The 18068-nt window shown below is 45.6% G+C and overlaps 1 protein-coding gene across 13 annotated transcripts; it reads left to right on the forward strand.

Annotated features, from left to right (window-relative positions):
* Positions 1 to 1668: 1668 nt before the first annotated feature.
* Positions 1669 to 17557, forward strand: zmynd8 (zinc finger, MYND-type containing 8). 13 transcript variants are annotated; one of them, XM_034532692.1, is made up of 22 exons: positions 3785 to 3910; positions 4222 to 4355; positions 8890 to 8957; positions 9124 to 9275; positions 10872 to 11093; positions 11283 to 11396; positions 11818 to 11883; positions 12095 to 12187; positions 12287 to 12386; positions 12632 to 12687; positions 12813 to 12890; positions 13013 to 13128; positions 13222 to 13721; positions 13796 to 13930; positions 14078 to 14233; positions 14359 to 14877; positions 15021 to 15575; positions 15665 to 15861; positions 16044 to 16124; positions 16227 to 16305; positions 16405 to 16644; positions 16838 to 17557. In XM_034532692.1, exons 3-22 carry the CDS (start codon positions 8933 to 8935, stop codon positions 17011 to 17013), a joined length of 3660 nt encoding a protein of 1219 aa, XP_034388583.1. In that variant the 5' UTR covers positions 3785 to 3910; positions 4222 to 4355; positions 8890 to 8932; the 3' UTR covers positions 17014 to 17557. The 13 variants fall into 13 exon arrangements, 11 of the variants coding, with proteins under 11 accessions (XP_034388587.1, XP_034388585.1, XP_034388584.1 ...); XM_034532696.1 differs by lacking the exons at positions 3785 to 3910; positions 4222 to 4355 and adding an exon at positions 1669 to 1742 and having other exon boundaries at positions 12287 to 12374; XM_034532694.1 differs by lacking the exons at positions 3785 to 3910; positions 4222 to 4355 and adding an exon at positions 1683 to 1742.
* Positions 17558 to 18068: the final 511 nt, after the last annotated feature.

Below are 18068 nucleotides of genomic sequence, written 5' to 3' on the forward strand. Positions count from 1 at the left end.
GATTATATACCCTTTTATACCTCGACATGTCAGTTATAAAGTAACTGCCACTGATTCTGGGTCCAGTGTCAGTTATATTAATCGGACTTGAGTAGCAACAGAGGATGGAAGAAATCATCTACTACTAAGGAGGGAGTGAGGGGGGGGGGGTTAAGCAAAGTAAAGAAGAGAAAAGGCAGAGTTCAAATTAGCTCCTTACTTGTTTATTCCTGCCTGAACTTTTCTGCAATCATCAAAAAACGAAATAAAAGGGTGTGTTGATTTGGATTCAGTGTTGCTGCTGCTGAGGAGGTTCATTACCAAAGTCACAGCATTTTATGTACAACCGATTCAAATGTAATCGGACAAAGCTATTGCTGCACGACTGACGTAGTGCAGGACTACTCCCAGAAGTGTTACACAACAGAAGGACAGCGAACCATACATGCATTTCCACAAAATTGGATGCAAAACATGTTTACATATATAGGTTAATCCAACTCACGTAGATTGCTTGCCATATTATATATATTCTCGGCTCATGACGTAATGAAATCTACAAAAATGCATGTAAAAATAAAAATCCCTTGTGCATTGTTTGTTGGGTGTTTTTGGTCTGTTTGTCTGTCTTCTTGAGGGAACCTCAATCACATTCCATGGAAACCCAAAGAGGGGCCCATTGGCCCTGTGTTTGTGCCCCTTCCCCCACAAAACACGGCAAACTGACCTTCCCCCTCAATGAGTGTGAGACACTTTACCCCCCCCCCCCCCCCCCCCACACACACACACACACTCAGCCTCTCTACTTTGAAAGGACAGGAGATAACAGTTTGAAAGGACAGGAGATAGCCCCATAATCATTAATGCATTCAGATTAGTTTACCTGCAAACAGCTAACAGCATGCCTTTCTTTTCTCCAAGCCCACCCCCCATCCCCCAAATCCGCAACCCTGTGCAGATGCATGAAGCACAAACACATCTTGCACACCTACCAGCTATAACACACGTTATAACTAAATGATGGATGAGTGTGAGATATAAAATCCAGGTTGACAATAAGTGCACATCCCATGATCCTCATGGGTCTAAAGATGTCCACATGTAAAAAAACAAAAAACTCCTGTAAGACAGATTGATTGTCTCATCAGCTGCAATTGTTCTTTTCTTTTTAAAAAAAAAAGCATGAAATGGGTATATTTTATATATGCAAATCGTTGATTTTTTTCTCTCTATTGCATGAACTTTAATACCTTTTCAAATCAAGTGATTCAAAAACTCAGATGACAACACAGAGTTGTCTTAAAGCATGGTTGGTAACCGGATATATTCAGATTCTGATCCGCATCATGTGATAAATTGTTTGATTGTGGTAATTGAAAAAAAAAAAACGTGTCTTTGTCTCTTTTAAAAACGCATGACTGGCAACATGCTCGTGTCTTATTCTCATTTATGCTGAATACATAACTTTCTGCAGGTGAACTGTATTCCTTCCTCAACGGCAGCTCTGATGAATGTCTCGACCTTTAGTGAAAATAGTGACATATTAATACTGATTAATTAAGGCCTGTGTGTGTGTGTGTGTGTGTTCATGTATCGTAATCAAGGCCTTGAATCCAAGGGAGACCTCGAGCCGTTTGAAGCTCTGGCCGCAGCAGCCAGAGTCTCGCTACAGGGCGCCATCTTGGGGACTGCGGGGCTCGTTGCGAGCCGGCTTCTTCTTCTTCGTCTTCTTCAGCTCCCCGGGGTCTGCGGGTCGGACAAAGGTGACCCCGATATGCGACGGGACAACCCGACGGCCTCGTGTTCGTGCGCGGCGCCAACAGAGTCGTTAAAATGTCTCGTTAAAACATTAAATTACATTATGTTGTATTACTTTAGCTACAATTTAGCTAGCAGCAGAGAGAGAGAGAGAGAGAAGCTAACTGTAAACCCATCGCACCCTTTTGTCGTTTTAACCGCTATAGACGTTGTTTACAATATAAATACATTTGGTGTCCTTACACAGACTGCACACGCGACATTTCACTCCAATTAAATGAGGATTTTAAATATTTAACAGGTGAGTTCAAACAGTTATGATGGTCTCCATCGATCCGGGCTTCCCTCCATTATAATCCACCCTTACATTGAGTATTCCCGTGTATTCCCCCCCCCCCCTCGTGTGTCAATCTGTTCGGTTCTTTTGAACGCGTGTTCTTTTGAACGTTAACGGTACACTTATTTATTCGGTGGTTCTTGACGCGAAAACGGTGGAGAACCTCCGTGTTAAGTGTGTCACGGGGCTCTTACGGAGTTCTGCCACAAGAGGTCGCTGCTGTCCTTGTTCCTGTAGAAGGAGAGGCGGTGCAGGCAGGTGCCTCTCAACAGCCCAATCTTAGAAACAGCAACAAGTGAATCAAATCATATTTTAATTAGCCAATTACGTTTTAGTTTTGACAATGAGCACATCGATCCTATCAATGACAGGGACCGTTTTCTGGAAACAAGTAGGCACCCAAGTGGTTACAAATGTATTATATGGATCTTAGGAAATATGAAATAGATCAGTGGGTGATTTTGCTTGTTATTATATTATTATCCGTTTGGATAGACACTTTATTCATCCTCGAGGGGAAAGTCATGTCGCAACAGCAGCACAAGAACAAACCAAACCAAACAAAAAATGGTGCCAAAAAAAATATCGAAACACGAGTACCAACACAAAAGTAAAAGATATGCCTTTTAAACACTCTTACAGTGTGCAAATATGATTTAAACTAGTCTTGCTATTGCTATGGAATTGTCTTTGCTAGTTTACCTATTAATCGTGGGTTCACTTTGTGTGACCTTTAACCTATTTGTTAAGGGTGTAACTAAAGTCACAAATATATATATATATATATATATATATATATATATATATATATATGTATGTGTATATTCAATCTGTTAAAATGTGATCTTTTTTTTAAATAGCTAATTTGTTAACAAAATGATTTGGTGAGAAAATATTGCAAAAGCTCAGCGAGCATTTGCCAACATGACACTTCCTCCTTGACTCTTTTTTTCAAAAGCAAAGTTCTGATCTGTAATATTGTTGATACGAGACCACGTTGTCTAAAGATATACGTAAGAAAACAATGATTGCAACCATTACCATACATCTTGAACATCTTCTTGAACAATGGCCCCGTGGTGAAACAATGTAACACACACTGAAAGTCACTGTTTCTTTATATATATATATATATATATACATATATATATATATATATATATATATAAAAAAAACTGTGGCCTGTGTGGAAACACCTTGTTAACTAACATATGATCACACAGCAAATCACATCCCTGTAATTTAGTCTGCATGGTTATCATTGTCGTTAAACCTTTTATAGGAATACATTTCATGTATTGCCTGCTTGCTCTTTGCTTTTATTTATATAGCAGTTTGTGTTTTGCCCATTTCGATGGATGCTTGAATTTGAGGGTGGGAACTGAGTGAGTTAAATTCCTCCTTAGGAACACAGCCACAGGCCTGTTCCTTTGTGTTGCACATCTGCTGACTACCCTTCATAGCTGTAGCTACCTTAAAGCAAGGTCATGGAACAATAACAGCTGTATTCGGTCTTCTTGGAGCCGATAGGTATGCAGAGGCTGACTGTTGTGATCCGGGATGAGCTCCTCATGCTCAGAGTACTGCGTTTTTTAGCTCACCCGTGTTAAACAAAAGACAAAGCAACCAGGAAATGCACCGGCCAATCAGCAGCTACCTTACATTCTGTCAGCGTGCGTGGCCAGTCTCAGTGAGCCTTACATCGGAGCAGTGAGTCGGACAGCTTGGAGAGCCGTGGCTGTGCTCTGAAGCAGGGTGAGGGCTGACAGGGCTGTCCTCCATGTTTTAACAAGCATTGACATATCACACAGAGTTTGTAGCCATGCATCCACAGAGGTAAGCCCTATTTTCATTCTTTTACACACACAACACTGTTGATAAGGCACCAGCCACTGTGTGTGGTCCGTGCCTGAGTAATAACACAGGTTTGTCTGACAGGCTGGGGGAGGGGGAAGAGTGTTTGTCACCCAACAGCAGAGGAGTGGAGCTTGGAAGGAGAGCATAGCATGCATGGCACAGTCCAACACACTGCCTCTGCTAACTGGTGGGCCGTCTGGTCACAGACAGCAGGGGGAGGCCACAGGTCAAGTGCAAGGTCATTTTGTGTGCGTAGGGTACTAACTATAACCTGCTTTTCTCTTCTCAAGATCAAAAGAGGATTGAGTTTGTGTGGCTGCTCCTGGCCTAGGCTGTCAAGATGGCAGGCCTGGTGAGGGATCCGGGCAGGATGGGAGAGACGGGGAGCAGTGCAGAGGGGAGTCCCCCGAGGAATTAGCAGATGGTAAACTGACAGCGCAGCAAGTTTAATTTAGGCCTCAAACTGGAACGAAATGCAAGGCAGCATTGCACTGTTGGTAATGGTTTACCTAGACCAACAGTGCAATGAAAGACAGGCAGGAGGGGTTATCTAGTTGTCTCATTTGTACACGCTTCAACCCAAAAACCCACTTCACCTGACCATGATTACCTTTCTTTTTTCTTTTTCTTTTTTTACCGGGTGAATACAATAAAATAAAACCTGTAAGCTGCTCACCAGTTTTTCTAAAATACCAATTACGTGCGTACTAAATATGACGGAGCGGCTTATTTATCCCACGGTTGGAGGAATCGCCTGAGCCTAATGGTGTGCACTGCCTCCCAGTGTTGTTCTCTGCTGCCGAGTGTCAGCCATTTTAGAGAGCTTCCCCTTTCTGTCCCTCTGCTCCAAGCACACTGAGTATTTGTATGTGAGAGAGAAGGAAAGAAGAGGGGAAGGACTTCCTCTGAAAAGGCTCTGCATAGAAACCTCATCTCATCCAGAGAGGCTTGACAGCCTGTTTGAAGTCGACAAGGTTAGAATTCTGTTTATATATATATATATATATATATATATATATATATATATATATATATATATATATATATATATATGTTGGTGTTGGTTTTCTGTATGCAAGAATCAGATCAACATTTTCTTTTCAATTTAGTTCCAGTTTCTGTCTATTTCTGCCACTTAATCAAGTGGAATATGTGACGTGATGTTTTGCCATTATTACTGGAGGGTGTCAGATAAAGGCTTGAATATAAGCAGGAGAACTATGGTCTGGATAATGGCGCACAGACTGCTGCTTGACCAGAGTTCAGGACTGACACAGACCCCTCCCCCCCCCCTCCTCACTGTTTTGTGAAGGGTGCTTGGTAATTTGTCTAATCCCTTCATTCCACTATGGTGTGGGGATTGGTGTAGACCTCCAGTTTGGGTGTCTGTCTGTCTTTGACAAATATCCACCAGTTGACCTTCTTGGACCTGCGTGGATAATGTAGTTGGCCTTGATGATATTTTTGGCCTGGTGTTCCCATTGTGTGCGTTCACGAGTTCTACAGTGATTCAGTGATTCAACTTCCACGGGAAGATGGCGAAAATGTATGTTTTTTTGCGATGCCCTCAGTTTGTTTATTCGTGTTTTTGGCGGCTTACTGTTGCTCACACTTAAATCTCCAGGCAGATATTGATTATGAGACAGTATACATTAAAGAAGCATTGCAGAGAGGGAGGGAGGGAGAGAGGGAGGGAGGGAGGGGGTTAATGCTGTCTGGGAGGCCTGTGACATTTTCAGTCCTTTCTTTGTGTCCAGTATTAGGCCCAAGCTGCATATCAACATGCTGGGGCACATAATAAGCTGCATGTGGTCTTTTACAGCAGATTCTCCTGGTGCCGTGTGTGTGCGGTGTGCACAGTGGTCAGAGTGAGTGAGTGAGGGAGAGAGAGAGAGAGAGAGAGAGAGAGAGAGAGAGAGAGAGAGAGAGAGAGTGTGTTCAAAATGGATGCCATACACATACACTGGCTGAGAGCACAGCGAGGGAGGGAATCTGATCCTCTCTCTGTCAAGAGCTGCATCTTACATGTCTGATAAAAGGCGCACGGGCGGCATATGTCTGCATGGGGTTTGAGGAGAGTGACACACTTGGTTTTTCTGGCTTTTTTTTTTGTATTCTTTTTTTAAAAAATTTTTAAGCAACAGTGAGGAGCAGTCTCCTCTCTGCATTGCAGCACTGTGGCTGAGGAGAGCGGGGAGAAGAGAGCCCGTGTGTGGCACACCGAGCCCAACGCCCAATCAGCCACCTCCGTGTGGTGCTCGAGCCAATCGGCAGCCTGCAGCCGAGGTTAAAGATTGACAATTGCAGGAGAGAGCAGCAGGGAGAGAAGGCCTTCTGGGAAACCTGGACTCATCTTTTCCCTCATCCCCCCCTACGCCCTCAATAATTGAAAAAAAAAAAGATTAAAGAATAGGCTGAAGAATCTTGTATGTGAGTAAGGAAGGGGGTGGGGGGGGGGAAGAAAAAGGTATGCTTGTTGATTTCCTACGTTGAAGCATGGGTGTTGTGGCAATGGTGGGTGTGGAGAGGCTTGTATGTAGGTTACAAAAGGGCCGTTTGTGTGCTCTGTGGTCTTTGATTTAGAAATGTCGTTGTCAGGATTGAGTAGTATTGATTTTTGTCCTTGTGCCTGTCTCTCTCTCTCTCTCTCTCTCTCTCTCTCTCTCTCTCTCTCTCTCTCTCTCTTTGTCTTCTGTTGCTGTGTTTCCTGCCCTGGACATGACAGGATGTTGCTGGGGTAAATTGTATGAGGCTGTCCAGACAGGTTAGACGAGGAGGCCAGTAAAGCCACTTCACTGCACACTCCTGTCTGCGTCTGCAGATGTGCAGTGTTCCTGTCTGATATTTCACCCTTCTTTAGTGACAGAGGAGCAGGAGGTATGGGGGTGGGGAGCGAGATTATTGAAATGTAAGCATGTATTTCTGTTCTTCACACAAAACGTTTAAATGGGGCTTTCCCTCGGCAGTAAGTGAAATCAAAATTGGCAGAATCGAAAGCCATCAGAACGACAAGGCCAGCGCATCTGCTGTGGCATCAGAGAAAACGGAAATAATAATAATAATAATAATAATAATAGCATCGACAACAGGGAACCTGCAAACCAAGGTGAATCATGTTGAACTGATACTGAGAAGAAGAAAAAACCTGTTGGGCGGATTCAGAACGTAGGAAGGTGGTTCGCAGCCTGCGTTTTCAAGGATGCTGCTGGCCAGGACTCGGGACTGTGATTGTGCAATCCACTCCGATATGCCGTGTGTTGTTGGGTCACGTGATCAGTGAATATGGCGTGGTTGTTCAAGAACAGCAGGGAACTACACGCGTATCACTTTTCTCTGGCTGTCAGGAGGTTTTGGCCACCGGCCTGAATTCTTTTGTTCCGCGTTGTCTTGTTAACTATTTATAGATCTGTGGCCGCGGGAGAAAGGGTGCCTGGTGGTTACGGTTTGGGACCTGCTGGTTACGGTTTGGGACCTGCTGGTTACGGGTTTTGGACCTGCTGGTTACGGTTTGGGACCTGGTGGTTACGGTTTTGGGACCTGCTGGTTACGGTTTGGGACCTGCTGGTTACGGGTTTGGACCTGCTGGTTACGGTTTGGGACGTTACGGTTTGGGACCTGCTGGTTACGGTTTGGGACCTGCTGGTTACGGGTTTTGGACCTGCTGGTTACGGTTTGGGACCTGGTGGTTACGGTTTTGGGACCTGCTGGTTACGGTTTGGGACCTGCTGGTTACGGTTTTGGGACCTGCTGGTTACGGTTTGGGACCTGCTGGTTACGGTTTGGGACCTGGTGGTTACGGTTTTGGGACCTGCTGGTTACGGTTTGGGACCTGCTGGTTACGGTTTTGGGACCTGCTGGTTACGGGTTGGGACCTGCTGGTTACGGTTTGGGACCTGCTGGTTACGGTTTGGGACCTGCTGGTTACGGGTTTGGGACCTGCTGGTTACGGTTTGGGACCTGCTGGTTACGGGTTTGGGACCTGCTGGTTACGGTTTGGGACCTGCTGGTTACGGTTTGGGACCTGCTGGTTACGGTTTTGGGACCTGCTGGTTACGGTTTGGGACGTTACGGTTTGGGACCTGCTGGTTACGGTTTGGGACGTTACGGTTTGGGACCTGGTGGTTACGGTTTGGGACCTGCTGGTTACGGGTTGGGACCTGCTGGTTACGGTTTGGGACCTGCTGGTTACGGGTTTGGGACCTGCCCAGTTCTTTTATTTTGTGATGTGTTGTTTTTTTCGGGTTGTGTTTATTGAAATCGCGAAAACCTTCAGCCGAGTAGAAAACGTTGAAAACTGTGCTCTTGTCAACGCACTCAGCGTTGTTCAACGTGTCCCCATCCCAAAATGTGACCATCCACCAGCCCCGGAACTGGTAATAACTTAATGTACCGTCTTTATAATTAAACCTACGCTATAAGCACAGCACTTTGTCAGAAGCAGTGATCAGTCAGCGTTTCTTACCGAGGCTTTATGACTTTATGACGCTTCTGTTTCCGACTAAGCGCCAAAATCCAACCAGAACAACCCTGTTGTCGTAGGATCGGGGAGATGTATTAAGAATCGGGGTGAGCCGGTTCATTAACGAGCTTTTGAAGAAACGTAAACAGTGAAAAGCCGACGTGGAGGTCACCAATGATCAAGATTGTGTTAGGTGATGTTAAATGCTCAGATTTGGCCTCCGACGAGGAAACGTAACATTATTTGCGACTTGGAAACTGGATTTGTGTGCAGAACATATTGATCATGTTCCTGGATCTGTCAGTTGGCCTTCAACGGCCGCGATGCCGATCGGCTGTCGACTGTGATGTTGGCGCGGACCTCTAAAGAATGTGTTGTTCTGAAGAACGTTCTAAGCAGCGTCCTTAACTTTATGATAATACCAGCGATATGATAAATCTTCCGCTCTAGGTTGTGTTTGACTGGCAACGCTCTGACGATGCTCTTTTTCTTGCGTCAGTGTGTCAGAGGAAGAGGAGAAAACGGAGATTACGACAGGAGGCATGGAGATCTCGACGCGATCCAAGGGTAAGAACATCCAGTGCTCACCAGCGTTGTTTGTGAATAGTTTGGCAACGCGCTCTGTTCTCTCTCTTGTGGTTCTGTTTGTTTTTTGTATCAACTCGCCAAAGAGAGTGCAGGAAATGTGTCGTGAGTCATCGCTGCGTTTTTCTTTCTTTCTTTCTTCTTTCAGTTTCGGACGCGGGGCCGACGGAGCGGATGACCCAAAAACGAAAGATGCCGAGTCCCTCTCCCTCGTCTAACGGTCACTCCTCGGCCGAGACGTCCCCCTGCCCTGTGAAAAAGAAGAAGAAGCCAGGTGCTGTGAGCAGCAGCAAAGACCAGGTACCCAGTCACCAACAGAGAGGTCTCACTCCCAACCACATTGATCGATTGCCTTTCGGTAGTCAAGACTCACACTAGACAACCGCTTCTTAACGTTTTCCAATCACCATTTGAGGTAAAGCTCAAATGCACACCGTGTCTTATTTTGGATAGTTTAGGTTTTATCTGCCAACGGAATCATATGAAGTAATATGAATTTATCCATCCATCCATTTTCAATACCGCTTATCCTCATTAGGGTCGCGGGGGCGCTGGAGCCTATCCCAGCTGACATAGGGCGAAGGCAGGGGACACCCTGGACAGGCCGCCAGTCCATCGAGGGCACATGTAGGGACATACAACCATTCACTCTCACATTCACACCTATGGGACATTTAGAGATCAATTAACCTGCAGCATGTCTTTGGACTGTGGGAGGAAGCCGGAGAGCCCGGAGAGAACCCACGCTGCCACGGGGAGAACATGCAAACTCCACACAGAAGGACCGCTCCGACCGGGAATTGAACCCGCGGCCCTCTTGCTGTGAGGCGACAGTGCTAGCCACTACACCACCGTGCAGCCCATGAATTTATTATATATATTTAAAGTAGTTTTTTTTTTTTAAACTTACTTTGCTGCTGGTGTTCATTTCCTTTGAAGTCGTCTACACTTTGTTACACCGGAAGTGTTTTCTGAGCTTTAGTTTTCTTAACTTTAAACTACGATGAATGCTGTCTTGTTTTAGTATATATGTTGGACATCCTGTTCAAATCAGTTTAAAACAATCTGCTTTTATATTGTCACTCATCACAAAAAGAATCGGTCTCGTTCAGCCATTCAAATGCAGTGAATCACAATTGTCGGTGCATTGATGCGATCCATAGCGCGGGTGTAGGTGGTGATAAGTAATGTGTGATCAGTAATTCATACGCTACACATATACTGTATATATTTTTATTCAGGGTAGGTTCACTGAGCACACTCTTTTGTAGGGATGACCAGCTGCTCGACATATTTTTGCCCTTTTTACTCGCCGTGATCGGTTGGATTTCTTGGTAGTTTATTGACTCTTATCAGTGGCAAAATGTTGTGATGATGTTACAAAATATCGTTATGACTTCCACCTCGTCTGCTCCATTGAGATCTGCATATTGAAGTATTTCCTTTACCTAGCGTGTTATGCCAGTGAATTTGACAGTGTTTAGAATAATCTGCTCATATGAATCTCTCATTTTAACAATGTTATTCTGTTTTAAGTCGACAGTATTTAAGTTCCCTGCAATCTGAGAACGTGCTAAGTGAATGCGGCGCTCCCTTTGTGTGCAAAGCGGCTCACAAACATCTGTAAATGATTGCTAGTATCTTACACTCGACGCATTAAGTTGACCTTTGTAAATGATTGGTAGCGACTGAAACTATCTGAACCCTTGCCAGTTTAATCAAGGCTGGCCACGCTGTTTACATTGGCGGTGGTTGTGTTCTGAAACCAGCTATTGTGCAACAAGTGTGTCTTCTTTTTGTGACGCTGTGCAATGTCTGCCCGGCTTCTTTTAATCTCTGGCCTGATTTCTTTTGACCTTCACCCAACTTTTGTCTTTTCTTTTGCCCGCATTCCAGTCCGAGCTCAGACACGGCCCCTTTTACTATGTGAAGCAGCCGGCGCTCACCACAGACCCCGTCGATGTCGTACCGCAGGACGGCAGGAACGACTTCTACTGCTGGCTGTGCCACCGCGAGGGCCAGGTGCTCTGCTGTGAGCTCTGCCCCAGGGTGTACCACGCCAAGTGCCTCAAACTACCAGCCGAGCCCGAGGGCGACTGGTTCTGTCCGGAGTGTGAGGTACTCTCACCCAGGAATATGCACAGCGTAGGGTTGTTATTTTAAAAACCTTGTAGTGAGATTTGTTTAATTACGGCGGGCCTCTCTCAGTAAGTTTGGACAAGTGAAAGAAGAGACCACATACATTCTGTGCAACAATGAGATAAGAACAACGTTTTCAACTATTTTTCCCCTCTTGATGTCTTTCAGAAAATAACCGTTGCAGAGTGTATAGAGACTCAGAGCAAAGCCATGATGATGCTAACTATAGAGCAGCTGTCTTACCTACTAAAGTTTGCCCTCCAGAAGATGAAGCAGCCAGGTGTAAGTACTCTGGTCCCTCTGTCTTTCTCTACCAAACCGATTACATTGTGCTGTGGCAGACGGTCTAATGGCAGATGGGGCACACTGTTTATTCCCATTGCTGCTAACTGTACATTCAGATGTATCGCATAGACGTTGGCATGTGCTCTTTTCTGGCCAGTCTTTAATTTTTTTCTTAGATTGCTTATGCAACCATCATGTTCCCCATCGGTCGTGCCAGATGTTAAGATCTGCACCCACGAAGATCTGCCTCTCAGTCCAGCATGATGAGTTATTGATTTGCATGTGCAAATTGTCTCTAACAACAGAACTAACAATCGTAGTCACTGTGCTGTAATGGGCCTGTCGTGGCTGAAGAACCATGCAGGTGAACATGCTAGCTGGTGGTGAGGATACAGCTGCCCCTCTCACTCTCTTTCAGGATCATCCCCGCTTGTCATCTCGCTCCCCCCATGCAGCTTCCACGCAGAGAAAGACTTTTAATTGGGTAATCAATTACAACACTAACAAGACCCCATCATGATTTCTTTCTCGGCTGGTTTTCCAGCTTTTGTTTGAAGTGGCTGTTAGATTTATTTTTGGTAGTAGCATGTTGGTAGCATGTGCTGTAGAGGGGAAGGCTGTGCAGTGGGGCTTTTTTTTTTGGGCCCGAGAGTTTATTTTCCTTCACTTTCTCTTCCGTGCGCTCGATTCCACAGACCGAACCCTTCCAGAAACCGGTCTCTCTCGAGCAGCATCCAGATTACGCAGAGTACATCTTTCACCCCATGGACCTTTGCACGCTTGAGAAGGTAAACCACGAGCTATCGCACACTTTCCTCTGATCGTACGACTGTAACAATGTTTAAAGGTTTGTCAGTCGGGCACCATCTTTCCTTTTCGCACCGCAGAATATTAAAAAGAAAATGTATGGCTGCACAGAGGCCTTCTTGGCAGATGCAAAATGGATTTTGCACAACTGTATTATATACAACGGAGGTATGTTTAATTGTGAGGAGACAACCTTTATGAATAATACATACAATGTCATGAATACTCTAATTGATCAATGAAATCAACTATGTTCCACCTTTTGATTCTCTTATTTTGTTAGTTTTTAATGACAATATTCTCAGAATGATTCATTTGGATAAACATTTTTTTATCAATATATATATATATAACACAATATTGGATTATCAACACATCTCGTGTGTATTTAAATAGTTTAACATAAATGTATGTCCTTGTTTCAGGCAACCACAAACTCACGGCTACAGCTAAAGTGATTGTAAAGATCTGTGAACATGAGGTAGGTATGTGGTTTGGGTCAGAAAATACATTTATGATTGATATATCGATATGCTGATTGGTTTGAACCACGAGACGTGACAACCGAAACTTAATTTCACGTGTCTTCTGATTCTTTAATTGCAGATGAATGAGATTGAAGTGTGTCCTGAGTGTTATCTGTCCGCTTGCCAAAAGAGGGACAACTGGTTCTGTGAGCCTTGTGTAAGCTAGTTGAGTGACTTGAAGTTTCTGTTGATGATTTCCTTCCGATTGTTTACCGCTTTCTTTTTTTTTTTTTTTTTAGCATAGATCACTTAATATATGACCTTACTGTCTGTCTGCAGAGTAACCCACACCCTCTAGTGTGGGCCAAACTGAAAGGATTTCCATTCTGGCCCGCTAAAGCTCTGCGGGACAAAGATGGACAAGTGGACGCTCGCTTTTTCGGTCAGCACGACAGGTATCAATCAATCAGCGCTCCGTGCTTCCGTCGCTCGGTTACGTCGGCACACGTCGCACTTTGTTTCACGATGTGAATCTTTATATCCCGTAGGGCTTGGGTGCCTTTAAACAACTGCTACCTCATGTCCAAAGAGATTCCGTTCTCTGTGAAGAAGACCAAGAGCATCTTCAACAGCGCCATGCAAGAGATGGAGGTCTATGTGGAGAACGTGAGGAAGAAGTTTGGAGTGTTTAACTACGCCTCCTTCAGGACGCCTTACAGTCCTGACAACAACTTCCAGATGCTGCTGGATCCCTCCAACCCGTCGTCCACCCCGATCAAACCGGAGAAACAGGAGAAGATCAAGCTGAGCTTTGATATGACGGCTTCGCCCAAGATCTCTCTGGCCAGGACCATGCTGTCTGGGCCCGGGGTGGGAGGGAGCTCAGCGGGCCGGCGGCTCCCCCTCAGTGATATGCCTCGCTCCCCCATGAGCACCAACTCCTCTGCCCATACTGGTTCGGATGGGGAAACGGAGACAGCGGACAAGTCCCAGGCAAAGGCTCCAAACAGCCAGTACAGTACAGGAGAAGAGTCCATGGACTGTACAGGTATTTCACCAGGTGCACTTTAGTGTAGCGACGAGTATGTTGTGTCTAATCTAACAGTGAATCTCTCTTGACAGCATCACCTGCCCAGCCTCGACCTTGTCCCGCAGGCAGTTCCTTAGACAGCCCTAAACCATTCCACTCTCAAGCTCCCGGCGCTGCCAAGCAGGAGAAGACGCCGCCGACAGGAAGCATACTAAACCTCAATCTAGGTGAATCTCTTCTGGCAAGAGTAATAATAATGTCCATTCTCTGTGAGCTGACACAGGTCACCGTTGGACACGTTTCCTGCTCAAAATAAAGTCTTTCTCTTGTGCAGATGTGGCTGTTAGGAACTACTTTACATTGTATTCTTCCAGATCGCAGTAAAGCAGAAATGGACCTAAAGGAGCTCAGTGAGACGGTTCAGCAGAAACAAGGAGCCCCACCAGCCCTCACCTCTCCAAAGAGACAGATCAAGAGCCGTTTTCAGCTCAACTTGGACAAAACCATTGAGAGTTGCAAGGCACAGTTGGGTCAGTGGAGGATGCATATACAAAAATAATGTCTCAAGTATTTCTGTTCAGGATAGTCAGCAGAATCTTGGGATGTGAATATGTGATGATGTGTGATATATCCCTCCGTTTACTTTGTTTTGCAGGCATAGATGAGATATCTGTTGATGTGTACAAAGGTGTGGAACACAGTGACACGGAGGACTCTGATAAATCTGACTCCAGTGACAGTGAGTATGCCAGTGATGAGGAGCAAAAGACAAGAGATGGTCCGGATGAGGCACCCAGCGATGAGGCCCAGCAGGATTCTACCAAAGACCAACCTTCCCCGAGCCAAGAGGAGGGTGAAGCTGATTCGTACGTGTCGTCCGAGACGACAGCGGACGACGCCACTGCAACAGCATCCGATGCTCCAACTAAAGAGCAAATAAACACAGAGTCTGTAAAAGAGAGCCCGGAAAAGACCAAAGCGCCTCCGGCATCACCTGTTCTCAGGGGGAAGGGTCAGGCGAAAGAAGGGGCAAAGCAGCCCGTTCCCGTGGAGGACTCTGACTCAGAGAGAGAGCTGGTTATTGACCTCGGAGAGGAACAGGGAGGCAAGGACAGGAAGAGGAGCAGGAAAGACAACACCGCCGTTAAAGAGTCTTCTGCTGGTAAAACTGAAGGTGAGAGTTGTACGTTTTTGTGTTGATCCCCCCCCCCCCAAGAAATAATCAAACAGAACGGCATGTCTATTTTTAGCCTATGTAAAAGTGGAAAGGACTTTGTACAGATGGAAGTGGTTAAAATAATGTACTTTCCCTTGTAGGGAAAGCCCCGACCTCATCGACACTCCCGTCTCAAAACAGTACAGCTCCCTCCACTCCCTCCAGCCTTTCCACACAGTCCTCCATGGCAGTTCCTGTCACCATGGTCTCCTTCACTACTCCCTCACCCGCAACCATAAGCCTCGCAACCGTGTCCGGTGCCACCGCAACACCCCCCCCTTCCTCCTCCTCCTCCTCTTCTTCCTCCTCCTCCTCCTCCTCCTCCTCCTCAGCCTCGACCACACCGGCTTTGAAGAAACAGCGTCCTCTGCTGCCCCGAGAGACGGTGCCGGTGGTGCAGAGAGCCGTGGTGTGGAGTCCCACGTCCAAGTTTCAGACCTCCTCTCAGAAGTGGCACATGCAGAAGGTGCAGCGGCAGCAACAGAACCAGCAACCCGCGGGCACCGCCCAGACGCAGGCGTCGTCTCCCAGGGAAGGCGAGGCTCAGGTTCTGACCCAGGCGCAGGCCACCGGGAACGGCTCCACAGCAGTGTCCTCCTCTTCGGCACAGCAGTCTTCTCAAAGCACTCGCTATCAGACCAGGCAGGCTGTTAAAGGTAGAGAACTAGTATCAAGTATGTCCAGTATATATATATATATATATATATATATATATATATATATCAATCGTGTTTTCTAATTCCAGCCGTTCAACAAAAAGACCCTCCACTCAGCACATCCACGTCGGCTGTCACTCTGGTGTCCAGTAGCCCGTCTTCTGTTGCCATGATCGCGGCATCAAGTTTAGGCACAGCAGCTACGTCGTCGCCCGTGGCGACCGACCTGTATATCCCCACAGCCTCCGCGGATGTAGCTGCAGACATTGCCAAGTACACAAACAAAGTTAGTATAAAAGCCTGTTTGCATTTGCTTTGTAAGTGCATATTTTACATAAAATAAAATATATAAAACGTGAAGATGGCGAGTGAAAGAAACCAAATAAGTGTCGGTGGTTCCCATGTTAATCGGACGTCCATAAAATACCTTTTTCTTAACTCTGAATATTATGTTCTACTTTTTTTCAGATAATGGATGCAATCAAAGGTACAATGTCTGAAATCTACAACGACCTCTCGAAGAGTACTTCAGGAAATACAATAGCAGAGGTAAGTGTTTGCTCTGCTCCGGAGAGAGGAAATGCTATTCAGACCACAGTAGTGGTGTTGCATGGGACCCTTTACTTAACCCAATGGATTTTTTTAATTCAGATAAGACGACTGAGAATCGAAATAGAAAAATTACAGTGGCTGCATCAACAAGAGCTGTCGGAAATGAAGCACAATCTCGGTGAGAACTTCGCCGATCGGCAAAATACTTCACACACCCCCCCCAAAAAAAAACCTGTGTCCTGAATTTTTGATCACGTGTCTGTGCACTTCACTGTAGAGCTGACAATGGCGGAGATGAGGCAAAGTCTGGAGCAGGAGCGAGAGAGGTTGGTGAGCGAGGTGAAGAAACAGATGGAGCTGGAGAAGCAGCAAGCGGCGGATGAGACGAAGAAGAAACAGTGGTGTGCCAACTGCAGAAAAGAGGCCATTTTCTACTGCTGCTGGAACACCAGCTACTGCGACTACCCGTGTCAGCAGGCCCACTGGCCAGAACACATGAAGTCCTGCACTCAGTCAGGTAACAGCACGGGCTAGCATCCGCATGCTGTTGATGACATTCACACATGCTCGGGGTTATTCGTTTTCTAATTCTTACGGCAGCTCGTAAACCCTTTAAGTCCTTTTCTTGCCTGCGTAATCCCCGCCCACATGACGCCTGACATGTTCATAGATGTGACGTGTATTTTTTCCCCCTTTTCTTCTATCTGTAGCCACGGCCCCACAGCAAGAGCCCGAGGCCGAGTCGACCGCAGACCTCCCAAACAAAGGTTTAGGGCCGCCCGGCGGCGGCCCGAACTCTCTGAGAGACACGGCGGTCTCCGCACCGCCAGACAAAGACTGTGACGCGGAGAAGAGCTCGAACAACGTTGCTGTCACTCTGTCCTGAACAAGTTTATCTGTACTTGAAAATGTAAATGTGTATAGTTTGTTTTTTTTGCACTATATAAGGATATGTCTATGTAAATTGTTCTGATTGAGCAGCTGTCGAGGGAGCAATCTAAATTATTTTTATTTATATATTTTTGCTGCCTTTCAGGGCTCACATACTGGCCCCCAGTGCACAGTGGTCTTTACATTTTAAATGTGGACTCAAGACTGACAGGCAGGTAGTTAGCAACCACTAGAGGGGGCAGTTTAAAAAGTGTACACTGCATATTCACGCACTGCTTTGCAGTCTATAGAGAGCTGTCAGTATCTTAAAAGCATGCCTGAGTGTCTCGAAACATACACCTAGTGTAAAGGACAACAGTTAAACAGTTTAACACTGCAAACATGTAACCCGTGCTAATGGACCACCCAGATTTAGATTAGACTGTTGACAGAGATGTCTGTAAATTCCTTATTTTGTATTCTATGTTAATTTATTTGTTATTCTAATGTTGCCTGCTGTATACTGCAAAGAAAATAACAAATACAAACATTTTAAACAAGCTGTTTCTATTGTTACACTGTGGTCTAATTAGTTATCGAGCAGTCGGCATTAACCCTCCTCCCTTTGGGTTCAATTTGACCCCATTCAATGTTTAACGACTCTAAATATATGATCGACATCATTTAATTGGGTAAACATAAAATTAACACAATGAGATGTTTTCAATGTCCTGTACACAACGTCTGTGTTATTTGGGGTGAATTTCACCCCAGGCTGTTATAGCTGTATAAATCATATAAGACATATCAACATTTTACACACATTTGTTTTGGTTGTTACCATAGCTGTAGTACATAACATCAGCATTTTAACTCTTCATAACACCATCAATCCAAAAGGATATACTGGAGATGACAAATTTAGAGGGGTGTGTATGGGGAATAGTTGGAAAGACTTGGATGTGACTGGATGTGACATGCAAGCCTACATTGGGTTGCTCATGCTGGCCGGAGTGTCCAAGTCAAAAGGCCTTCGGGCTGCTGACACTGGAAGGGAAATATTTCCAGCCA

The sequence above is a fragment of the Cyclopterus lumpus genome, chromosome 5 (assembly GCF_009769545.1).
Source record: "Cyclopterus lumpus isolate fCycLum1 chromosome 5, fCycLum1.pri, whole genome shotgun sequence".
In the NCBI taxonomy this organism is placed as follows: Eukaryota; Metazoa; Chordata; class Actinopteri; order Perciformes; family Cyclopteridae; genus Cyclopterus; species Cyclopterus lumpus.